Source organism: Meleagris gallopavo, chromosome 8 (assembly GCF_000146605.3).
Source record: "Meleagris gallopavo isolate NT-WF06-2002-E0010 breed Aviagen turkey brand Nicholas breeding stock chromosome 8, Turkey_5.1, whole genome shotgun sequence".
Lineage (NCBI taxonomy): Eukaryota > Metazoa > Chordata > Aves > Galliformes > Phasianidae > Meleagris > Meleagris gallopavo.
The window spans coordinates 21,758,918-21,776,451 of record NC_015018.2 but is presented as its reverse complement, the minus strand read 5'-3'; the positions used below and the strand labels follow the sequence as shown (position 1 = coordinate 21,776,451).

At 59.9% G+C, this 17,534-nt stretch overlaps 1 protein-coding gene across 1 annotated transcript in view; it reads right to left on the bottom strand.

The window, feature by feature from the left end:
- The window catches only part of SLIT1 (slit guidance ligand 1), a 30,604-nt gene continuing 13,070 nt past the window's right edge, over window positions 1-17,534 (bottom strand). Inside the window, 34 exon segments of the mRNA XM_031554588.1 lie at window positions 1-435; window positions 516-727; window positions 1,211-1,499; window positions 1,570-1,724; window positions 1,825-1,955; window positions 2,029-2,266; window positions 2,486-2,623; window positions 2,711-2,804; window positions 2,888-3,027; window positions 3,477-3,574; window positions 3,718-3,842; window positions 3,982-4,002; window positions 4,005-4,144; window positions 4,547-4,618; window positions 4,763-4,834; window positions 5,016-5,087; window positions 5,286-5,354; window positions 6,043-6,175; window positions 6,793-6,959; window positions 7,041-7,184; window positions 7,415-7,558; window positions 7,694-7,768; window positions 7,886-8,030; window positions 8,239-8,262; window positions 8,350-8,513; window positions 8,615-8,758; window positions 8,862-8,933; window positions 9,027-9,098; window positions 9,215-9,286; window positions 9,753-9,900; window positions 9,997-10,160; window positions 10,276-10,347; window positions 10,517-10,588; window positions 10,712-10,783. Of these exon segments, the coding sequence (XP_031410448.1) occupies window positions 188-435; window positions 516-727; window positions 1,211-1,499; window positions 1,570-1,724; window positions 1,825-1,955; window positions 2,029-2,266; window positions 2,486-2,623; window positions 2,711-2,804; window positions 2,888-3,027; window positions 3,477-3,574; window positions 3,718-3,842; window positions 3,982-4,002; window positions 4,005-4,144; window positions 4,547-4,618; window positions 4,763-4,834; window positions 5,016-5,087; window positions 5,286-5,354; window positions 6,043-6,175; window positions 6,793-6,959; window positions 7,041-7,184; window positions 7,415-7,558; window positions 7,694-7,768; window positions 7,886-8,030; window positions 8,239-8,262; window positions 8,350-8,513; window positions 8,615-8,758; window positions 8,862-8,933; window positions 9,027-9,098; window positions 9,215-9,286; window positions 9,753-9,900; window positions 9,997-10,160; window positions 10,276-10,347; window positions 10,517-10,588; window positions 10,712-10,783 (4,198 nt within the window). The 3' untranslated portion in view covers window positions 1-187.

Here is a 17,534-nt window from a genome sequence, read left to right as displayed (position 1 = left end):
TGTTTTGCAACCCTCTAGATGCAACACGTCTATCCTCCTCCAGCCCCGATGGGCTCCTCCGAGTGGTGGGAACTGCGCTGGGCTTTGGCAACATCCCGGCCCCTGGCTACAGGGCAGAGCGAGCTCCTGGTGCCGGGGGCTCCTCACTGCCCCCCTGCTGTCCGCAGCAGCCCCCGCACCCTGGCGCTCAGAGGCACGGGCTGCAGCCACACTTGCTGGGCTTCTCCACCTCCTCCACGAAAGTCGCGCCGTTGCTGCACTCGAAGGCGTATTTCCTGCGCCGCGGCCGCAGCCCGATGCAGCAGCCGGTGTCGGTGTCACCGCCGCACGTTCCCCGGCACTGCACGTAGGGCACCGGCCGCGTGGTCTGGCAGATGGCGTAGCCCCTCTGCACCTGGTGGTAGTCCCGCACCGGCTCCCCGTGGCACTCGGGCTCTGTGGGGCAGCGAGGATCAGAGAGCGGACCAGAGATCCTCCCAGCGCTGCTGCCCCGAACCCACCGCCCTGCTGCCTACCTTGGTCGCACAGGGCCCCGCTGTAGCCGCTGTGACACTCGCATACGGGCTGGCCGCCCGGGGTGAGGCGGCAGCGGCCGTGGTGGCAGGGCAGGAGACGGCAGGGGTCGGGCGGAGTGCTGGGCTGGTTGCACAGGGCACCCTGGTAGCCCTCGTGGCACTGGCAGCTGTAGGAGAGGGCGTCGAGGGGCAGGCAGAGTCCGTGCACACACCTGTGGGCAGCCACGGCCATCAGGTGTCTGACACGTGGCACAGCAGTGCCTGCACCGTGGTGTACCAGCACCAGCTGGTATGGCATGACACGTGTAGATCAGGCACAGCGTGGCTAAGGCATGACGTAGGTGGGGCACAACACGGGTATGGCACAGCACACCATGACATGGGTGGGTGCAGCACAGCATGGGTCGGGCACAGTCACTGCATCCACAGCAGTGATGTGGCTCCGGCACAGCGTGGCACCAGTAAGGCACAGCGTCGCAATGAGCCACAGATTCATAGAAACACTAAGGTTGCAAAAGACCTCAAAGTCCAACTATTAGCAAATCCACTAACCACAACCCTCGGCGCCACAAAGTCATGGTCAGCTGTGAATGGGCCAGGTGAGCTGCTATGGGGCACCAAACGGGACAGAGCCACTGCGGTGGGGCACAGCCCTTGCTGTGGGGCAGCAGACAGGCAGGGGAGGGGGCACTCACTTGTGCCCCTGGCAGGGGCCGCCGCGGGGTTGGTCACAGTGGGGCCCATCCCAGCCAGGCTCGCAATGGCAGATGGGTCCCTGGGCGCCGGTGGGCTGGCAGATACCGTGCAGGCAGTACAGCTTGCGGCAGGGCTCGCAGCCTGGCACCACACCGGGCGTCATCCGCGTCTTGGTGAAGTCCTGCAACTCGTTGTTGATGTAGAGGTTGCGGATGCAGCCATGGAAGCTGGTGCCGTTGAGGAGCTGCCAGAGGCGGAAGGCGGCTGAGTTGACATCCACGGGCATCCCTGGGGAGAGCGGGGCCGTCAGCACACACCCAGCCAACCCTGTGCCCCCAGTGCCCCGCCGGCCCCATACCCCCAACATAGAGCGGGGCCTCGCTGTTCAGCGTGTAGTGCTTGCCCGAGTTGTCCATAGTCATGGGGCTGCCGCCATCAATGGAGAGGTTCACCATCTGGTCAAAGGTCACCAGCTCCACGGTGTGGAACTGCCCATCATTGATGGTCTCGGCACTGGTGGGGAGGGCTGTGTCACCAGGTGCGCTCCGTCCCACATCAAATCACCAAGCCCATGCAATGGGGTCAGGGCACAGGGTGTGGGGGCCCATGGTACCTGTATATGGCTGAGCTGGGGTGAGTGCCGGGGTCATAACTGACCCTGACATGGCCTTGGTACAGTTCTACAGCCATGTGATCGCTGTCACCGTTGTACAGCAGAATGCCGTTGTCCTCAGCCGTGGAGACCTGGGGGTGGGAGAAGTGAGACCCCACAGCCGGCGGCCACCCCCCGTCACAGTGTGTCACCCTGCGTCCTCACCTGCAGGGTGATGTTGGCCCGGGGCCAGTCCTGCAGGTCAGTGAACTGCAGGTATGTGTCACGATCCACGAAGTTGACGCTCAGCAGCTTCTCACACTTGGGGCCACCAAAGCCAGGCAGGCACTGGCAGAGGGCACGGGAGCCCCGCTCCACACAGGCCGCCCCGTTCTGGCACTCGGCACGCTCGCAGAGCCCGGGCTGCCCAGTGGCACGGGGCGGCATCTCGCACAGCTGTCCACTGCGGGGCCAAGGGTGTGCTGGGCATGGGTCCAGGGCAGCCCCCTCCCCACCACCCACAGCACCCACCCACTTTGGGGTCCCCACCAGCAACACCAGGTGGAAGCATGGATGCTGAATCCTGCAGGTCCCTTCTGGGATCCACAGTGGGGGATATGGTGGCCAGGACCACCTCCTGCAGGATGACACCTGATCGGCCCGTTAGCCCCCCCAGCAGTACCTGTAACCCTCGGCGCAGAGGCAGGAGTAGCCATTCACCTCGTCCACGCAGCGAGCGTTGTTCTGGCACCGGTGGTCCTGGCAGTCATCGAAGTCCTCGCTGCAGTTGGCCCCCACGTAACCGGGTGCGCACTCGCACCTGGGACAGCATGGGGGGGTTACAGACCCTACAGCCTCCCAACTGCCTTCAGCCCCCTGAAAGCAAAACCCAGGGGCTGGGGCTCACCTGGGCCCCTGGCTGGTGGGGATGCACGTGGAGTCATGCTGGCACGGGCTGAGCTCGGCTGAGCAGAAATCTGGTGGCTGCTCACAGAAATCCCCTGTGGGGCAGAAGAAGGGGTGCCAGATGGTACCTATCAGGGCACATCTCACAGTGGGATGGCAGAACCCTTGCTCCATGTACCTGTGTAGTGAGCAGGGCACAGGCAGGTGTAGTTGGTGGCACCTGACACACAGGAGCCCCCATTCTCACAGTTGTGCTCCTTGCAGGGGTCACTGGTGATGTGGCAGTTTGGGCCCTCGAAGCCTGCTGCACACAGGCACCTGCTCCGGGGTAGGAAATACCATGTTGGGATGATCTCCCCAAAACATCGGCAGAAGACCATGCTAGAGGCTGCTCCCAACAGAGCGCTGAGGAGCACAGCCTCATGTGCCCCTACCCGAGAACCCAGGGCTGGTGGAAGATGCTGAGGACGCTCAGTTGCCAAGACAACAGGCTGAGAGAGGCCATTTAGTGCAGAAGGATGTGCAGCCCTCCTCCACCTGCAGCCCCACCATTATTTGCAGCTGCTAATTGCACCCCATTTCCCCGAAATGCCTTAAATGTTCGGGGTAGGCAGGGTTGCATGGGGGCATGGCTGCATCCTGTGCTGGCTCTCAGTGCCACAGTGGCGAGAGCACGGACGGATATCCCAGGCTAAGAAGACCCCAAATCCCCATGAGATGCTGCCATCCCAATGCCCAAACTCCATCGGTGTCCACAAACTGCTGACCTGAAACTGTCCCTGTCCACATCCTGGGGCTGGCAGGTGCCCCCGTTGGCACAGGGGTTTTGAGAGCAGCCATCCAACGCCACCTCGCAATCCCTGCCCTGGTGACGGAAGGAGACATGGCAGCAAGGGGTACCATGCCCTATTTCTCATTCCCCATCCCTCCCCCAGGTGCTTGGGCAGGCAGAGCCCTGCACCATGCCTCTGCACCATCACCTGGGGCTGGGAGACCCAGTGCCACTACCTTGTAGCCGATGGGGCAGGCGCAGCGGTAGGAGCCGAGCGGGTCGTTGTGGCAGGTGCCCTGGTTGCGGCAGGGGCTGGAGAGGCAGGGGTTGCACTTGGCCTGGACACTCAGGGCTGGGGGCCCTGCAGGGAAGGGTAGAAGGAAGGAAGGGGGTTGCGTCTGTAAGCACTGGGAGGCAGCGGTGAGCAACGGAGCCATATGGAGCATCACCCTGCTGTACATGGAGCGGGAGGCACAGATGGACAGATGGACAGGACTCACCTTGGCACTCAAACTTCTTGGCGGGGTGGTGAGCAGCAGCTTGCCCTCCATGTCTGGGGGCCCGGCACAGCGGGCAATGCCCGGCTCCTTGTAGCCTGTCTTCACCCAGCTGGAGAGCCAGCGCAGGTTGCAGCTGCAGTACAGTGGGTTGGCCCCGATGGCTCTGCAGGGCAAAAGCGGGGGCACTGAGCACTGTGGTACTCCCCCTCCTGCCTGTGTCCCGATCCTAAAGCATCCCAAGCCCCATCCCACTGTGATGGTGGCAGAGGGGAGTGGGGAGGGCAGGACTGTGAATGAGCACTGAGGTCAGGATGGGTGAGCACCACGGTCCATCTCCTTTAGGAGAAGCTTGAGGAGGCAGCAGCGGCACGAGCCGGCAGTGCTGGGCTCTGCAGGGCTCTCACTGCTTACAGATGGAGGAGTGCTAATCCTACAGCTCGCAACAAAGGGCAGGGGTGGTGGGGATGTGGGAGGCAGGAGCAACAACTGGGGGGTTGTCAGGAGCAGGAAGGGGAGGCAGTCTAGAGAAATCCATTGGGTCTTGAGGTCCCCAGCCCTGACTCACAGGTGAGACAGTGAGGTGACATCCGCGAAGATGCCCTCGGGGAGGGTGGAGATGTCATTGCCATGGAGAGACCTGTGGAGGACGGAGAGCCCCATGATCCCAGTGGCTCCAGGACAGCAAGGGCAGCCCTGGGCTGTGCCCAGCCAGCCGGTGAGGCCGGAGCCCACTGGAGTGTCACTGCTGCCCATGGTGCACAGGGGACACAGGGACACTCACAGCAGCCGCAGGGAGCGGAGGCCCTCAAAGGCCAGCGGAGGGATGCACTGCAGGGAGTTGTAGCTGAGGATCCTGTGCAAGGGAAGGAGGCAACACAGAGAGGCCACCCCGAGCTACACGCTGCCCCCCCATGTCCTACCCCCACATCAGCTCAGGGCACATTCACTCAGGTGGAAGGTCCCCTGGTCTTTGGGGTCCCCTAGGAACACCCTCCCTCAGACAGGGCAGCCTGCAGCCCAGTGCCCACACTTACAGGGTGGTGAGCTGGCTCATGTTGGTGAAGGAGGAGTTGCTCAGTGAGCTGATCTTGTTGTTGCTCAGATCACTGCAAAACACAGACCCAGGGGCTGTGGCCTCTCCCGTCCCTTCTCGCTGCACACCCAGTGGGACACAGGGACACACTGCCAGCCAGCCACGATCCCACACAAAGGGATCTGCAGGGGTCCTTCCTGGGGAGGGCACACCATGCCCACACTGCCACCCCCCCAGGTCCCAGTGGTGAGCCCCGCTCTCAGCCACTTACACCAGCTGCAGGTACTTGAAGGTGGAGAGCTGTCCTGGCACCTGGGTGAACTGATTTCCATCCAGGTAGCTGGAAGGAGAAGGAGAGTACCTCGAGCAGCAGGATATCCCCTTTGTACACCAAGGCCCCGTAGACTTTGCGCTACAAGAGCACTTCCAACATTACCTCCCTGTGCTCACAGGGGACCCCCTGGCTGGCAGGGAGCTGCACATGTGCCTGCCCACCCACAGACCCCACAAGCTGGAGCCTGGGGCTGCTCCCCAGCCGCCTGCGTGTGTGCACAGCCAGACGCGCCGTGCTGTGAGCGTGGGTGGCCGTGAGTGTTTGCAAGGCATGTGTGAGATGGAGCTGAGGATGCGGTGAGAGGAGGCTGTGTGAGACGGCACTGGGGAGTGAGGGGGTGGCATACATTCGCATGGATGTGTACAGAATGGGCCAGCACTGGTGGCAGGCTGCTGGGGACTGCAGAGCCCTGGGGTGTGACAACAGCCCCTGTACATCACCCTTTGGGCATGGCCATGGAATGACAGAATGGCTGTGTTGTAAGGGACCTTAAAGCCCATGCATTTCTGCCCCTCACTAGATCCATCCAACCCTGCCTTGGGCACCCCAGGGGTGGGATGCCTCCCCCAGGGATGGTCCCTATGTCCTCAGCCAGGACAGCGGTGCACCCCATGTCCAGGTACCCTGCAGCACAGACCCCTGCCCACAAAGCAGCAGCAGGGGGAGGAAGGCAGACCCTTGGCAATGCACTCACAGCTCGGTGACATTCTTGGGGATACCCCTGGGCAGGACCTTGAGGTGCTTGTTGCTGCAGCGCACCACAGTGTCGAGGCAGGTGCACTCCTGAGGGCACTGGGGCCGTGGGATGCAACTCGTCTCCTCCTGACCTGCACGGGACACAGGAGACACAACGTCACTGGGTCACAGCTCGTTGTCCCTCAGGCACTACGTGATGCTGGGTTCAGTGCCTTGCACCTGTGACAGGGTACCACCCACACTCATATCTCCCCTTGGCACCAAAGCAAGGGTGCAGCACTGTCTCAGCTGACACCTGGCTGTGCGTGCAATCTTGCAGCTTGTGGGAACGTGGGTGCATTGCATTCCATTCTATTGCTTTAGAGGTTATGGTCAAGGTTAGGGTTAAGTTTGCATTGTAGTCTATTGCATTGCTTTACATTGCATTTCTTTGCACTGCATTAGGATTGCAGTTAGGGTTAGGGTTGGGATTAGGGTTAAGACTGCACTGCATTCCATTGCATGGCTTTGTATTGCATTTCATTTCATATCATTACATTTCATTTCATTGGATTGGCTTGCATTTCACGTAGCAAATGCATTGCATTGCATTGCATTGCATTAGGTTTAGGGCTAAGGTTAGGGTACCACAGAGGGACCTGGGGCATCTTTGGGGGGGCACCATGGGCTAGGTGACCCCAGCTCAGTGCGGGGACAGATGGACAGCACAGAAGCAGGGATGGTGCTGCGACAGGAGGGTGCGAGTTACCTTCCTCACACCTGAAGTCAGGGAAGGCCACGTCCTGCAGCGGGATCTGCCGGAGGAAGTCGGGGTGTTGGCACCGCGGGTTCCCCGTCACGATCTTCCTCTTGCGCAGCCAATCCCCCAGCCAGGCCAGCTGGCAGTTGCAGTTGAAGGGGTTGGCCAGCAGGTTCCTGCAAATGGGAGGGCATCACCTGAGATCTGGGCCCGAGACCCCCAGCAAGGGGCTGTTAGCATCCCCGGAGTGGACATACAGTGTGGAAAGGGACTGCAGCGTGTCAAAGGCACCCGGTGCGATGGTGCTGATCTGGTTGTCGTACAGCGAGAGCAGGCGCACGTTGCGCAGCCCCGTGAAGCTGTCGTTGTGGATGCAGCTGATGCGGTTGTTCCTCAGCATCCTGCGGAGGAGAGGACACCCCATAACTATGGGACCCAGCAGACCCTGGGGGACAGGAATTCACCCCTAAAGGCTGCAGCTGCACCCAGCAGACAACAGCTCCAACTCTGGACGCAGGCAAGGGATGGCCCCAAAGCAGACACACAGCGGTGCCAACGGCACCAGCTCGGTGGCATGGGCAAGGCTAGGGGCAGTGGGACGGCCCCACCCCCATGGCTCAGGGACACTCACAATGTCCTCAGCCCGTCCAGTCCCCGGAACATGCCGCTCCTCACTGACTCCAGCTGGTTGACGGTGAGGTGCAGTTCACTGACTGATGCGGCCCCCTCGAATGCCCCATCCTCGATCTCTGACACCTTGTTGTTGCTGAGGTTGCTGCGGAGAGGGGGGACCATCAGGCTGCATCCTCACCCCTCCCTGGGTCCCGCAGTTTGGGAGGTGCCCCTCTTTCACACTCCACACCATGTCCCTGTGTACCCTCCCAGCCCCCCTGCGCCTCCAGATCCTCACATTTTCTTCAGGTGAGGCAGCTTCTTGAAGATGCCTGTGGCCTCCAGGATGGAGATTTCGTTGTTGTTCAGGCGCCTGGGGTGGGCAGCAGGGAAAAGAGATGGCTGCGAAGGGCCTGGCACAAACCAAACCCTCAGCAAAACCCAGCGCCAGTGACACGGTGGCTGCAGGAGGGGAGGGCATGGTGCTTACAGCTCAGCTGTGGACTGCGGGATGCGCTCTGGGATCTTAGTGAGCTTCAAGTTGGAGCACTCCACCACGCCAGCCTCACAGCGGCACTTCGGAGGGCACACCACGTCACTGTTGCACTCACTGTTCAGCTGGTAATCCTCTGTCCCTGTGTGCCAGAGAGGGCAGCGTCTCAGGGCTGCAACTGGCTGGGTCCTCCCACACCCCAACTGGTCCCAAGTGTGCACCCGTAGCCCTCGGTGTGCGCAAAGGAGGGGCCACAAGGGGACATTATCCATGGGGACATGTGTCCTGGGTACACCAGCCGGCACCGTATGCACACACACACGCTCACACACATGTGGTTCCCTCCTTACCTGGGATGAAATACTGCTCTTTGGCTGCGGAAAGAAAAAGCATATCAGCACCACTGTGTGCACAGCAGAGATTTGGCCACAGCCCCCGGAGGGGACAAGGGTGGTGCTCACCTGAGCAGCGGAACTTCTTGCTCTTGATCTGCCCGATGCGCTTGTTGGCCAGGCGCCGGGGGCTGGCACAGCGGGCACCGCTGGTCTCAATGGGGTTGGCACGGAGGAAATCCGCCAACCACTTCAGGTTGCAGTCGCAGACAAAGGGGTTTTGAGCCAGGTGCCTGCATCGAGGACAGCGGGTGACTGGTGGCCTGCACCAAGACCTGCTACCACCTCACTGGGATCCCCCAGGATTCCCTCCTGCAGCCACACGGGCACTCACAGGGTCTGGATGGCACGCAGTGAGGTGAAGGTGCCCTTGGCCAGGCTCTGGATCTTGTTGTCATACAGCGAGAGCAGCGAGAGGTTCTGCAAGTCCTGAAAGGCATCTGCCCGCACGCAGTTGATCTTGTTGGCATTGAGGAGCCTGGCAGAGAGGGAAGGAAGTGATGCCAACCCTGTGTCCTTTTACCATGCCATGACCCTCAGCATTAAATGTATCCCCACAGAGTGTCCCACCAGAGCCTTACAGCAGCTGCAGGGCAAAAAGTCCCCCGAAGACGCCCTTGGGGAGGTCGGTGATCTTGTTGCCATACAGCACCCTAGAGAGGAGGGACGGCAACAGAAAGACAGGTGGCAGTGGCATGGGGTAGCACCCAGTAGGTGCCCTGTGTGCCCCTGGTGTGAGCACTCACAGCGAGTTGAGCGAGCGCAGACCCTGGAAGGCATCTGGGGCGATCTCCGAGATCTGGTTGTTGCTCAGGTCTCTGAAACCCAAAGGGAGAAGGTGGGCTGAGCTCCTTGTCCCCAGCCTTATCCTCCTGCTGAGGTACTCATGGCAGCAGGATTTGGGGTTCTGGGGTCAGAAGTGCTGCAAGATTACATCCGACGAAGCTTCTTGTAGGGGGAGAAGGCACCTGGGGGGATGGACTTGATGCCATTGAGCTCCAGGCGTCTGCAAAGAGACAGGGGAGAGGTGAGGCTGGGAGCTGGCTGAGCCCCAGCACCCAATGACAGGCTTGGGGGACTGCAAGACCCTAAACTTGCATTAAATCATCCCAAAAGAGCAGCACCTTTCAACCCAGGGACAACTTGCATCTTGTAGTTGGGGCTTTTTCCATTAGGGAGAGTGATGTGAGGGGAACTGTGGTGGTGGGGGGCACAGCGGGCAGCACTGGGGGCTGGGGCAGCACCTACTGACCCAGCAACATGAGTCTGGGGGTGCTCCGGCTGCCTTGTATCCCGATGGGGGCTTTGTGTTGTAATTGGATTCCCTTAAGGAGATTATTTCTCTATTTACATTTTTAATGCAGCTAAATCCAGGGCTAAAGCTGGGCAGTGTGAGAGCGGGGTGGCTGAGCCCTGGGACGTGTCCCCATGTCCCCCAGCTTGCACTGGGGACTGCAGGGTCCCATACTCACATCTCTGTCATGGTCTCAGGCAGGTTGGCAGGGATGGCCGTCAGCCCCTTGCCCCGACAGTCCACGATGCCGTTGCTGCAGGTGCACATGGCCGGGCAGGAGCCAGAGGACAAGCTGCAGAGCTGTGCGTGCGCTCCATCTGCTTGTCCTGCAGGGACAGAGCCCCTGGGATGAGCCCCAGCTCGTCAGCAGGGGTGGGCTGAATCAATGGGACACTTGGTCTCCAACACCGGGGACCCCTTACCAGAGCAGCTGAACTCATTCTTCTGGATCTCAGCCACGTTGAGGCCGCGGAGCTGTGCCGGGGCCGCGCACTGCGTGAAGAGCCCGATGGTGGGCCGCTGGCGGAGCCACTGTGCCAGCCAGGCCAGGTGGCAATCGCAGAACAGGTGGTTGGAGTGCAGGCGGCTGTGGGCGGCCGGGGCGGTCAGTGCTGTGGGATGGCTCCTGCCCACCACCACCAGCTGCCCTGATTACCCCAACCCCCTCCGGCCCCTCCCGCCCCGACGGGTGCCGCACTCACAACGTCCGCAGTTTGGGCATGTGGTTGAAGCTGGAGACGGGGATGGACGTGATGTTGTTGTTGTTCAGCGTCCTGTGGGAAGGCAGAGGGAGGGAGGTCAGGGTGGGCAGGATGGAAATGGGAGCGTGAGATGGTTCAGGGGGCACTGAACCCGGGAGCAGCAGCACTCAACCACCTCCCCGTGTAAGGTGGTTGGATAAGAGGTGGGGGCTGGGGACTCCAGCCATCCCTGGCCACTTACAGGACTTCCAGCCCCCGCAGGGCCCGGAAAGCCCCATCTTCTATGCAGCTGATCTGGTTCTTGTCCAGTTGCCTGCAGAAGAAAGCAGCAGGAGCATGGCTGGGATGGCACAGGTGCAGAGTCCCCCACATTACCTGCTGCTGAGCCAACCCAAACCCTCCATATCAGCCCGTGTCCATTCCCACTGCCACTCACAGGTTCTTGAGGTCTGTGGCCCCACGGAAAGCTTTCCTGGGGATGGCCTGAATGAAGTTCTCGCTCAGGTCCCTGTGGGAGAAAGAAGCAGGAAGGAAAATGAGCATTGCCTGCAAGACAGAGCACTTCATAGGGCTGCTGTGCCCACAGCAGATCCCAGGGAACTGCAGCCCCACAGCCATGCCTGGGTGATGTGGTTTCACTTGGGGTGGCTGCACGTGCCTGGGGCGGTCCAGCACTGGGATCTCCAGCTCCAACACATGGAGCAGCAGGGCACAGCTCTGGGAAAACTCTCAGTGCTTAAATACCCTGTGTCTGCTATAATTACAGGTCCCTGCTGATTAACTGGTAATTACGCTCAGTGGCTCCAGCAGGCATTCCCATGGAGCCTGCCCCATGCGGTAGAGGGCACAAATAATGGGGTCATTAATTTATCGCTGTCCATTTAATTGCCCACTCTGCTCATTCCTGACATCCCACTGCAGTGGGAATGGGTCAGGACAGTGGGACAGCGTCCATACTCTTATCCATACTCCTAATTCCTTGAGATAACACATCAAGCATTGCCTAGTGTGTGCAAAATACCTGGAAGTCTCCAAGCTGAGGTTTCAACTCAGCCAAAAGCACCACTACTATGGGAAGGGAACCTTTCCAGAGGGAACTATCAGTCTTGCTTGCACCAAACAAAGGAAAGGAGAAGCCAAGGAAAACAGGCTCATTCAGTGCACTGGTGGGATGTTCAGATACCTCACGGCTGTGATCTGGGATTAGATGCACAGCCTCCTTCCCACTGCAATGCATCATTGGAAGGCAACTGCTGGGAGAGCACCTTTGTGGGATGCAGGCTCCAGAGAGTGCATGTGGTACTGGTATCAGTACAGGCACTGGTACTGGTGTGCTGGTACCACCCAGCCTTGGCCCCAGCCTTATTCCCACTCTGAGCTGCATGGGGCCAGGGCTCACCACACAACTGGGCACCCAGAGAGGAAGGCAGCATTGCTCTAAGCCCTTTCTCCCCCAAATAAGGACTCATGTTCATCTGTGGCTGCTCGAGGAAGGAATCCCCCAGAAAGAAACCCATCTGGGTACCCTCACATGCTCACTTCTGCCTCTCACCCTGCAATCACTGCACTGCACTGCCATGGACGCAGCCTCCTGTCCCTCACCATTTACCAGTCACAGTGTGGCCAAGCAGGGGAAGCTTCCAGCAATGCATTCAGCTCCCCCAGACAAATCTGGCTCATGGTTCCGCACTCACCGTGCCCAGCGGTCCCAGCATGCCCACAGCCTGCAAGCTGCTCACTTACGGCTCAGGAGTCCAGTGCGGCATGGGGGGTTGAGCGCACTTCGCAAGGCCTTCCCCCTTTGCAGCTTTTTGTGACAGGCACCAACGAAGTGCTGCCGCTCAGGTGCCAAAGCCAAGTGGGACAGATGCTGGATGCGAGGCTTTCAGCAATGCCCAGCGCCGGGTTTCACTGCCCGTGCAGTCACACAGCTGACAACAACACGACAAACACATGCTTTGCCTGCGGGATCCTCAGTGCCCAGCGCTAGAACGAGGCACGGCCCCTTCCCTCCTGGTGTTGCATCGCTCCCAGCTATGTTTGCTTTACACTTTGGCACCGAGGAAACAGCAGATGGCACGGCTTCGCCTCTCTCCGTCACACGGCTTGCGGCACCCTCAGCTGTGCCAGTGCCACCGCGCAACACTCCTGCCCAGCGCTCCTAAAGCCTTGAGTTCAGGAGCTCCTCCTGACCCCCAAGCAGCTGGCTCACCCGCAGCCTCTCCAGCCCTTGGCCATGGGGACCACGCGGCTCCCCGCAGTGCTGCGGCGCTGAGCCGGGAGCACGGCGCGGTGCCAGACGCGGTGCCAGGCACTGTGCACAGCTTCCACGGGGCTGGCAGGGGCTCGGCAGCGGGAGCCAACCCCCCGGCGCGCCGCCCTGCCCGACGCTTAGCGGGGCACCCGAGCAAAACTGTTCGACATCACTTCCCAGTGGGGAGCCCACTCAGGCAAACAAACCCCGGCTGCATTAATTTCCACCGCCAGAGCCTGGCGGGCCGGTGGCAGGGAGGCCGGGGGCTATTACCACGCTCCCATTCTCCCTCCTAATCCTGACTTCACACTTTAACCTGATTGAGCCTTGTTTGGAGAGCTGGCTCCCTGCGCGCCGCCGGGGGATTAGGGCTGGACGCAGCGGGGAGGTAATCGCTTCCTAGTGGCGTCGGCTCCCGTGGCCCCCGAGCCCCCCACCGCCTGTCAAGAGTGCTGCAGAGCCTGGCAGCCTCCAGTTTGGGGCTCCCTGTGCCATGGCTCGGTGTGCCAGAGACTCCCCGTGCCATATCCTCACGCTATAGATCCCTGTACTATAGATCTCTGTGCCATAGATCCCTGTGCTGTGGCTCCTCAACTTGGCAGCATCTGTTGGGGTGAGCGAGGTGAATGGTGGAGGGGTCCCCATACCCTACACAGACCTTTCGGGCTGGAAGAGATGCTGCTGCACCCCAGACTGTGGGCGTTGCACTGGATGAGATCTTGTCGGAGAAGGCTGTGAGTTCCCCAGGACACCTGTGAGGGACCATCAGCCACAGGACCATGGCGCTGTGACGCAGCCTGCTGTCCCCACGTGTGCCATTTGTCCTGGGGCACAGGGTCAGACAGCAGGGGCTGCCCCACCAGCACAGCTCATACCACCTCCACCGCCTGACAGATGACAGGAGCAAGTGTGAAGGGACAGAACGAGCCTGCCGCATCGAAGGAGATCAATAGACCCATCAGCACTCGCATCAGCTGCTGACAGCCACGTCCCCCCGGGGGTTCCCCGCCGCAGCCCTGCGGGCACAGGTGAGAAGTGGCTGCACCCAGCGCCAGCACCCCGCAGTGCCAGCATGATGTCAGGCTGCTGGATTTTTAATGGGCCCCGCCAGCCCAGCTGCCAGCAGGACCAAGGGGACAGGGCAGCACTGTCTCTGCCTCAAAGTGCCACCCCCGAGGTCAGCAAGGGTCTGCGCGCTGCCAGCTGCCATCCGCCACCCACTGTGTGCGGGACAGCAGAACTCGAAGCGCTGGTGTTAACAACACAGAAAAGAGATTGTACGGCCTCTGGAAGCATCACCTAGGCACGGCCACCACTCAGCTGGCAGAGACTGTCACCAACCAGGATCCCTCTTCCCATCAGCCTGCCACAGAGGGACCTGCAGAATGCCCCATCGCCATCAGATGCTCATGAGGGATGCAAACGCAGGGTGGTGACCCTGATGCTGACACCCCCTGCCCAGCTGCGGCTCTAACCTCTTTCTGCCCCTCCTGGGGCTGCTCCTATGGAGGTTGAAGGGCGAGCAGCTGGCAGGTACAGGGAGCATCCATCCTCCCATTGGCAGCCGGAGCAGGAGCTTCGTCAGGTGGCTCCAGCCACCGACAATTATGTGCTGAGTAAATCGATGGGATATAATTGGACTATTAAGATCTCATTATCCTCCTGGCTCCCGGTGCCGCAGCCCGCAGTGTATTGGTGAGACCACGACCTGCATGCAAGCAAAGAGGCTGCGTGCTGCCTCGTGAGTCTGGCTGGGCAGAGGGGGTGGGATGCACAGAGCTGTGTGCCCATCGCTGAACCCCAACATGCTCCAGGCTGTGCAACTGTCCTGCCAACGGGATAGGAGGATGGCCAGCACCTATATGCAGCTTCCCAGAACTGATGGCATCAGTGGCACCAGGACTTGATGTGGGCACAGGGGGATATAGGGATGCACAATGACCACAGTGTCTGTGCAATCCAGGATTTGCTGAGCGGCTCCTGTGTGGGCTGAGCTGCATATCCAGAGGCACAGGGCCTCAGCTCCACAGGAGGGAGGGTGTTGTGCTAACAGAGGGCCTGGCTGAGGAATAGAGGGGAGGGTGGGCGGGAGGCAGAGGAGGAACAAAACATCTGCCACCCACCCTGGAGCCTCTTCAGAGGGGGAAACAAGTTAAAAGCAGCAGCTCTAATAGCAACACAAGCAAAATAACAAGCTGCACGCCCTGCTTGCCTGTCACCGCCCCCTCCCCACGCCGTCCCTTTGTTCCAGCAGCTCCTTATCCATGGAAGGGGAGTGGGCACGCGGCCCGACGCACAGCCAATGCGGCTCCAGGCTGCCCACCGCAACCCCATACACCGTGCTGGGCTGGGCCCTGCTGGGTGCAGGCAGTGTGCCATGCCGGGAGCCGTGCTGGGCACCGGGGAGCATCGCACCCTGCAGCACGCAGCCCTGCAACGCTCCTCCAAGGCGTAAATGAAAAAGCAAACAGCTCTTCTGCCGAGCCCTGTGGGGAGCTGGCTGGGCCTCTCGTTAGCAGCCTTATCCCGGGGTTTGCTGAGCTCAGAGCTAATTGACTCCCAGCCTCGGAGGCTTTTAATTGCTAATAAGTGTGAAGCCAGCCCTGCCAGCCTTCCTGGATTCCTCTGGGGTGTGAATGAAGCTGAATCGAGCAGCCCGAACCAGCCAGGCTGAGCCACCCGGCCAGGCAAGGAGCTGTGCTGCCCAGGGCTCACCCGTGCCAGAGCGGTGCTCCTGCAGTGGCAGCTCCCAGCCCTGCTCCCAGCTCTGGGAAGGGGTGAAGCAAACTCCCCCCACCGTGGTGGCACGGTGCTGCTCTGCACCCCATTTTTTTTGCCTAAAAACAGTCAAATTCCAACACACGTGGGCTAAAAATACACCCTGGTCTACCAGGGGCTCTGCCCGCTCCTGCGCCTCTTGGATGATTCTACACAACTTAATTACATTCATGGGTATGAAATCACCAGTAAGTAATTAGACAGCCCCGTTCCCACTTAATACGCCAAAAGCTGCCTCCTAATTAAATATTATAGGGATTTAAAAGCATTTCTGACAACATATTAGATATGTAAAATGCTGCAAATTAGCTGGCTCCGCCACTGAAACGCTGCCAGGGAACAATGCGTCTTCACGGCTGGGAAGAAATCTGGGACATCGCTTCATGTAAATTGGGAGAAGGGCCCATTCTTCTGGCACTGCTTCTCAGTGGGGTTTGGCATTGGTGGAGCACAAAGGCTGCAGCCCTCTCCATGGCGTGCAGTGTGAACGTCCCACTGGCAACCTGCACGGGGTGAGCCATCCCTGCTGCAGTCCCTCTGGCTAAAAAGCAGATGGCTTCGGGCTCATCCTCACATACAGCCCCTGCACGTGAGGTTGTTGAGATGGAGCCAATGGCCACGGCATGCTGCTGGGCAATGCAGCCCAGCCCAGCTCATAGCTGCGCTAGTGCAGGGCTCTTCCCCTGAAAGCAATACAGAGATCAGGAGGTTTGTAACAGAAACAGCCGGGAGCAAAGGAGGGGAATGGCACCAGTTGTCTGCAAACTCACAAGGTGTTTGAAATTCACACTTCAAAGTTAATATCCAGTGGCCTGGGCTGCCTTTTCTGCACGTGGAGGCAGGGAGCAGGATTGCTCTTACTGCAAAAGCTGGGTTTTCCCCCAGAAGCATAGCTCAGAGCCAGGCTGGGATGGGGGATGCAAACCAGGCCAGGCTCACTGTGATAATGCCCTCTTGTTAAACCCCTGGGATTCAGTGTCTAAGTGCACCAAAGCTGGGCTTTGGGCTGACACCCTGATAGAAAATCTGCCACAGCGAGATCACCCCAGCCATCTGTAGCCTCTGTGCAGCATCCCAGAGCCTGACATAGGGCAGCAACTGGAGACAAGCCTCCCTCTGCATTTGGGCACCGAGCCCTCTGCTCAGCCCCGGTGCAGAACCCTCTCCAGGGCTGCGGCGCACATCACCCCTTTCCGGGGAGCAGCAGCCTCATCCCCTTGATGCAGGGGCAGACCAGGGATGGGGATGTTGTGCACAACTGGGGAAGCCGTCCCACCTCCCGCTTTGCAGTAGGAAAGAGATGTGCAGCAGCGCTGCCAACAGCCTCTGCCCCTCATTATTTTTTCACTGCAAGAACTATCCTATCTCTTATCAATAATTCACAGGTACAAACGATAATGCTCACTGCCCCGGTCTGGGAGCCACATGCTGCTGGCAAGAGGGATGAGGCCGGGGCGATCGCTATTGTTAATGTGCGCTGTGCGGGGAGGGGGGAGGTGGGGAGGATAAATATTTAACACCACGTCTCTGAGCAAACATCCATGAGGGCTGAACACGGGTTGTACACAGGGCTGCTCCCTGTTTGCATGCTTAAAGCTATCAGAGCGGGAGGACCCCCCCTCCAGTGCTCAGCTTTGAGAGGGCAGCTGGAATAGGGCCCTTTCCTGCCCATTCCCTCATGCAGAGCACAAAGACGAGGCTGTTACCTCAGCCAGGAGCACCCCCAGCTCCCCGCAGGGGCTGTACCTCGGGCCCTACCTTGGTGCTGCTGGGTGGCCCCGCTGTGCGGCAGCGTCACAAAAGGGACACAAAGAGCCACACACCGCTTCCTCTCCCGGCCTTTCTTTTTGCCGTGTCGAGGGGCAGCTTGGAGTGTAATTCCCCGGGGTGGGAAGGGAGAATAAGTGTCTTTGTTGAAGAGGCTGGAGGGGGAAAAAAGAAAAAACACCCACCAAAAAACCAACAAAACCAGCACAAAACCCAAACCTTACGGATGGGAACACAAAGATCCCCAGAGCGTGCAGAGGAATTCCTGCAGGCAGAGGGCCGGGGAGCAGCGGGCTGCAAGGGACATTGCGTCCACCTCCTGCCCTCTGAGCACTCAGTGGTGAACAGCTCTCCTTGGTGCAAGAGCCAAATGTATGCCTACTCTGAATTTGTCTGCTTTCAGCCTCCAGCTACTGAGCAATTTTATGCTTCTCTTTACATTCCCATTGGTTTTTTTTTT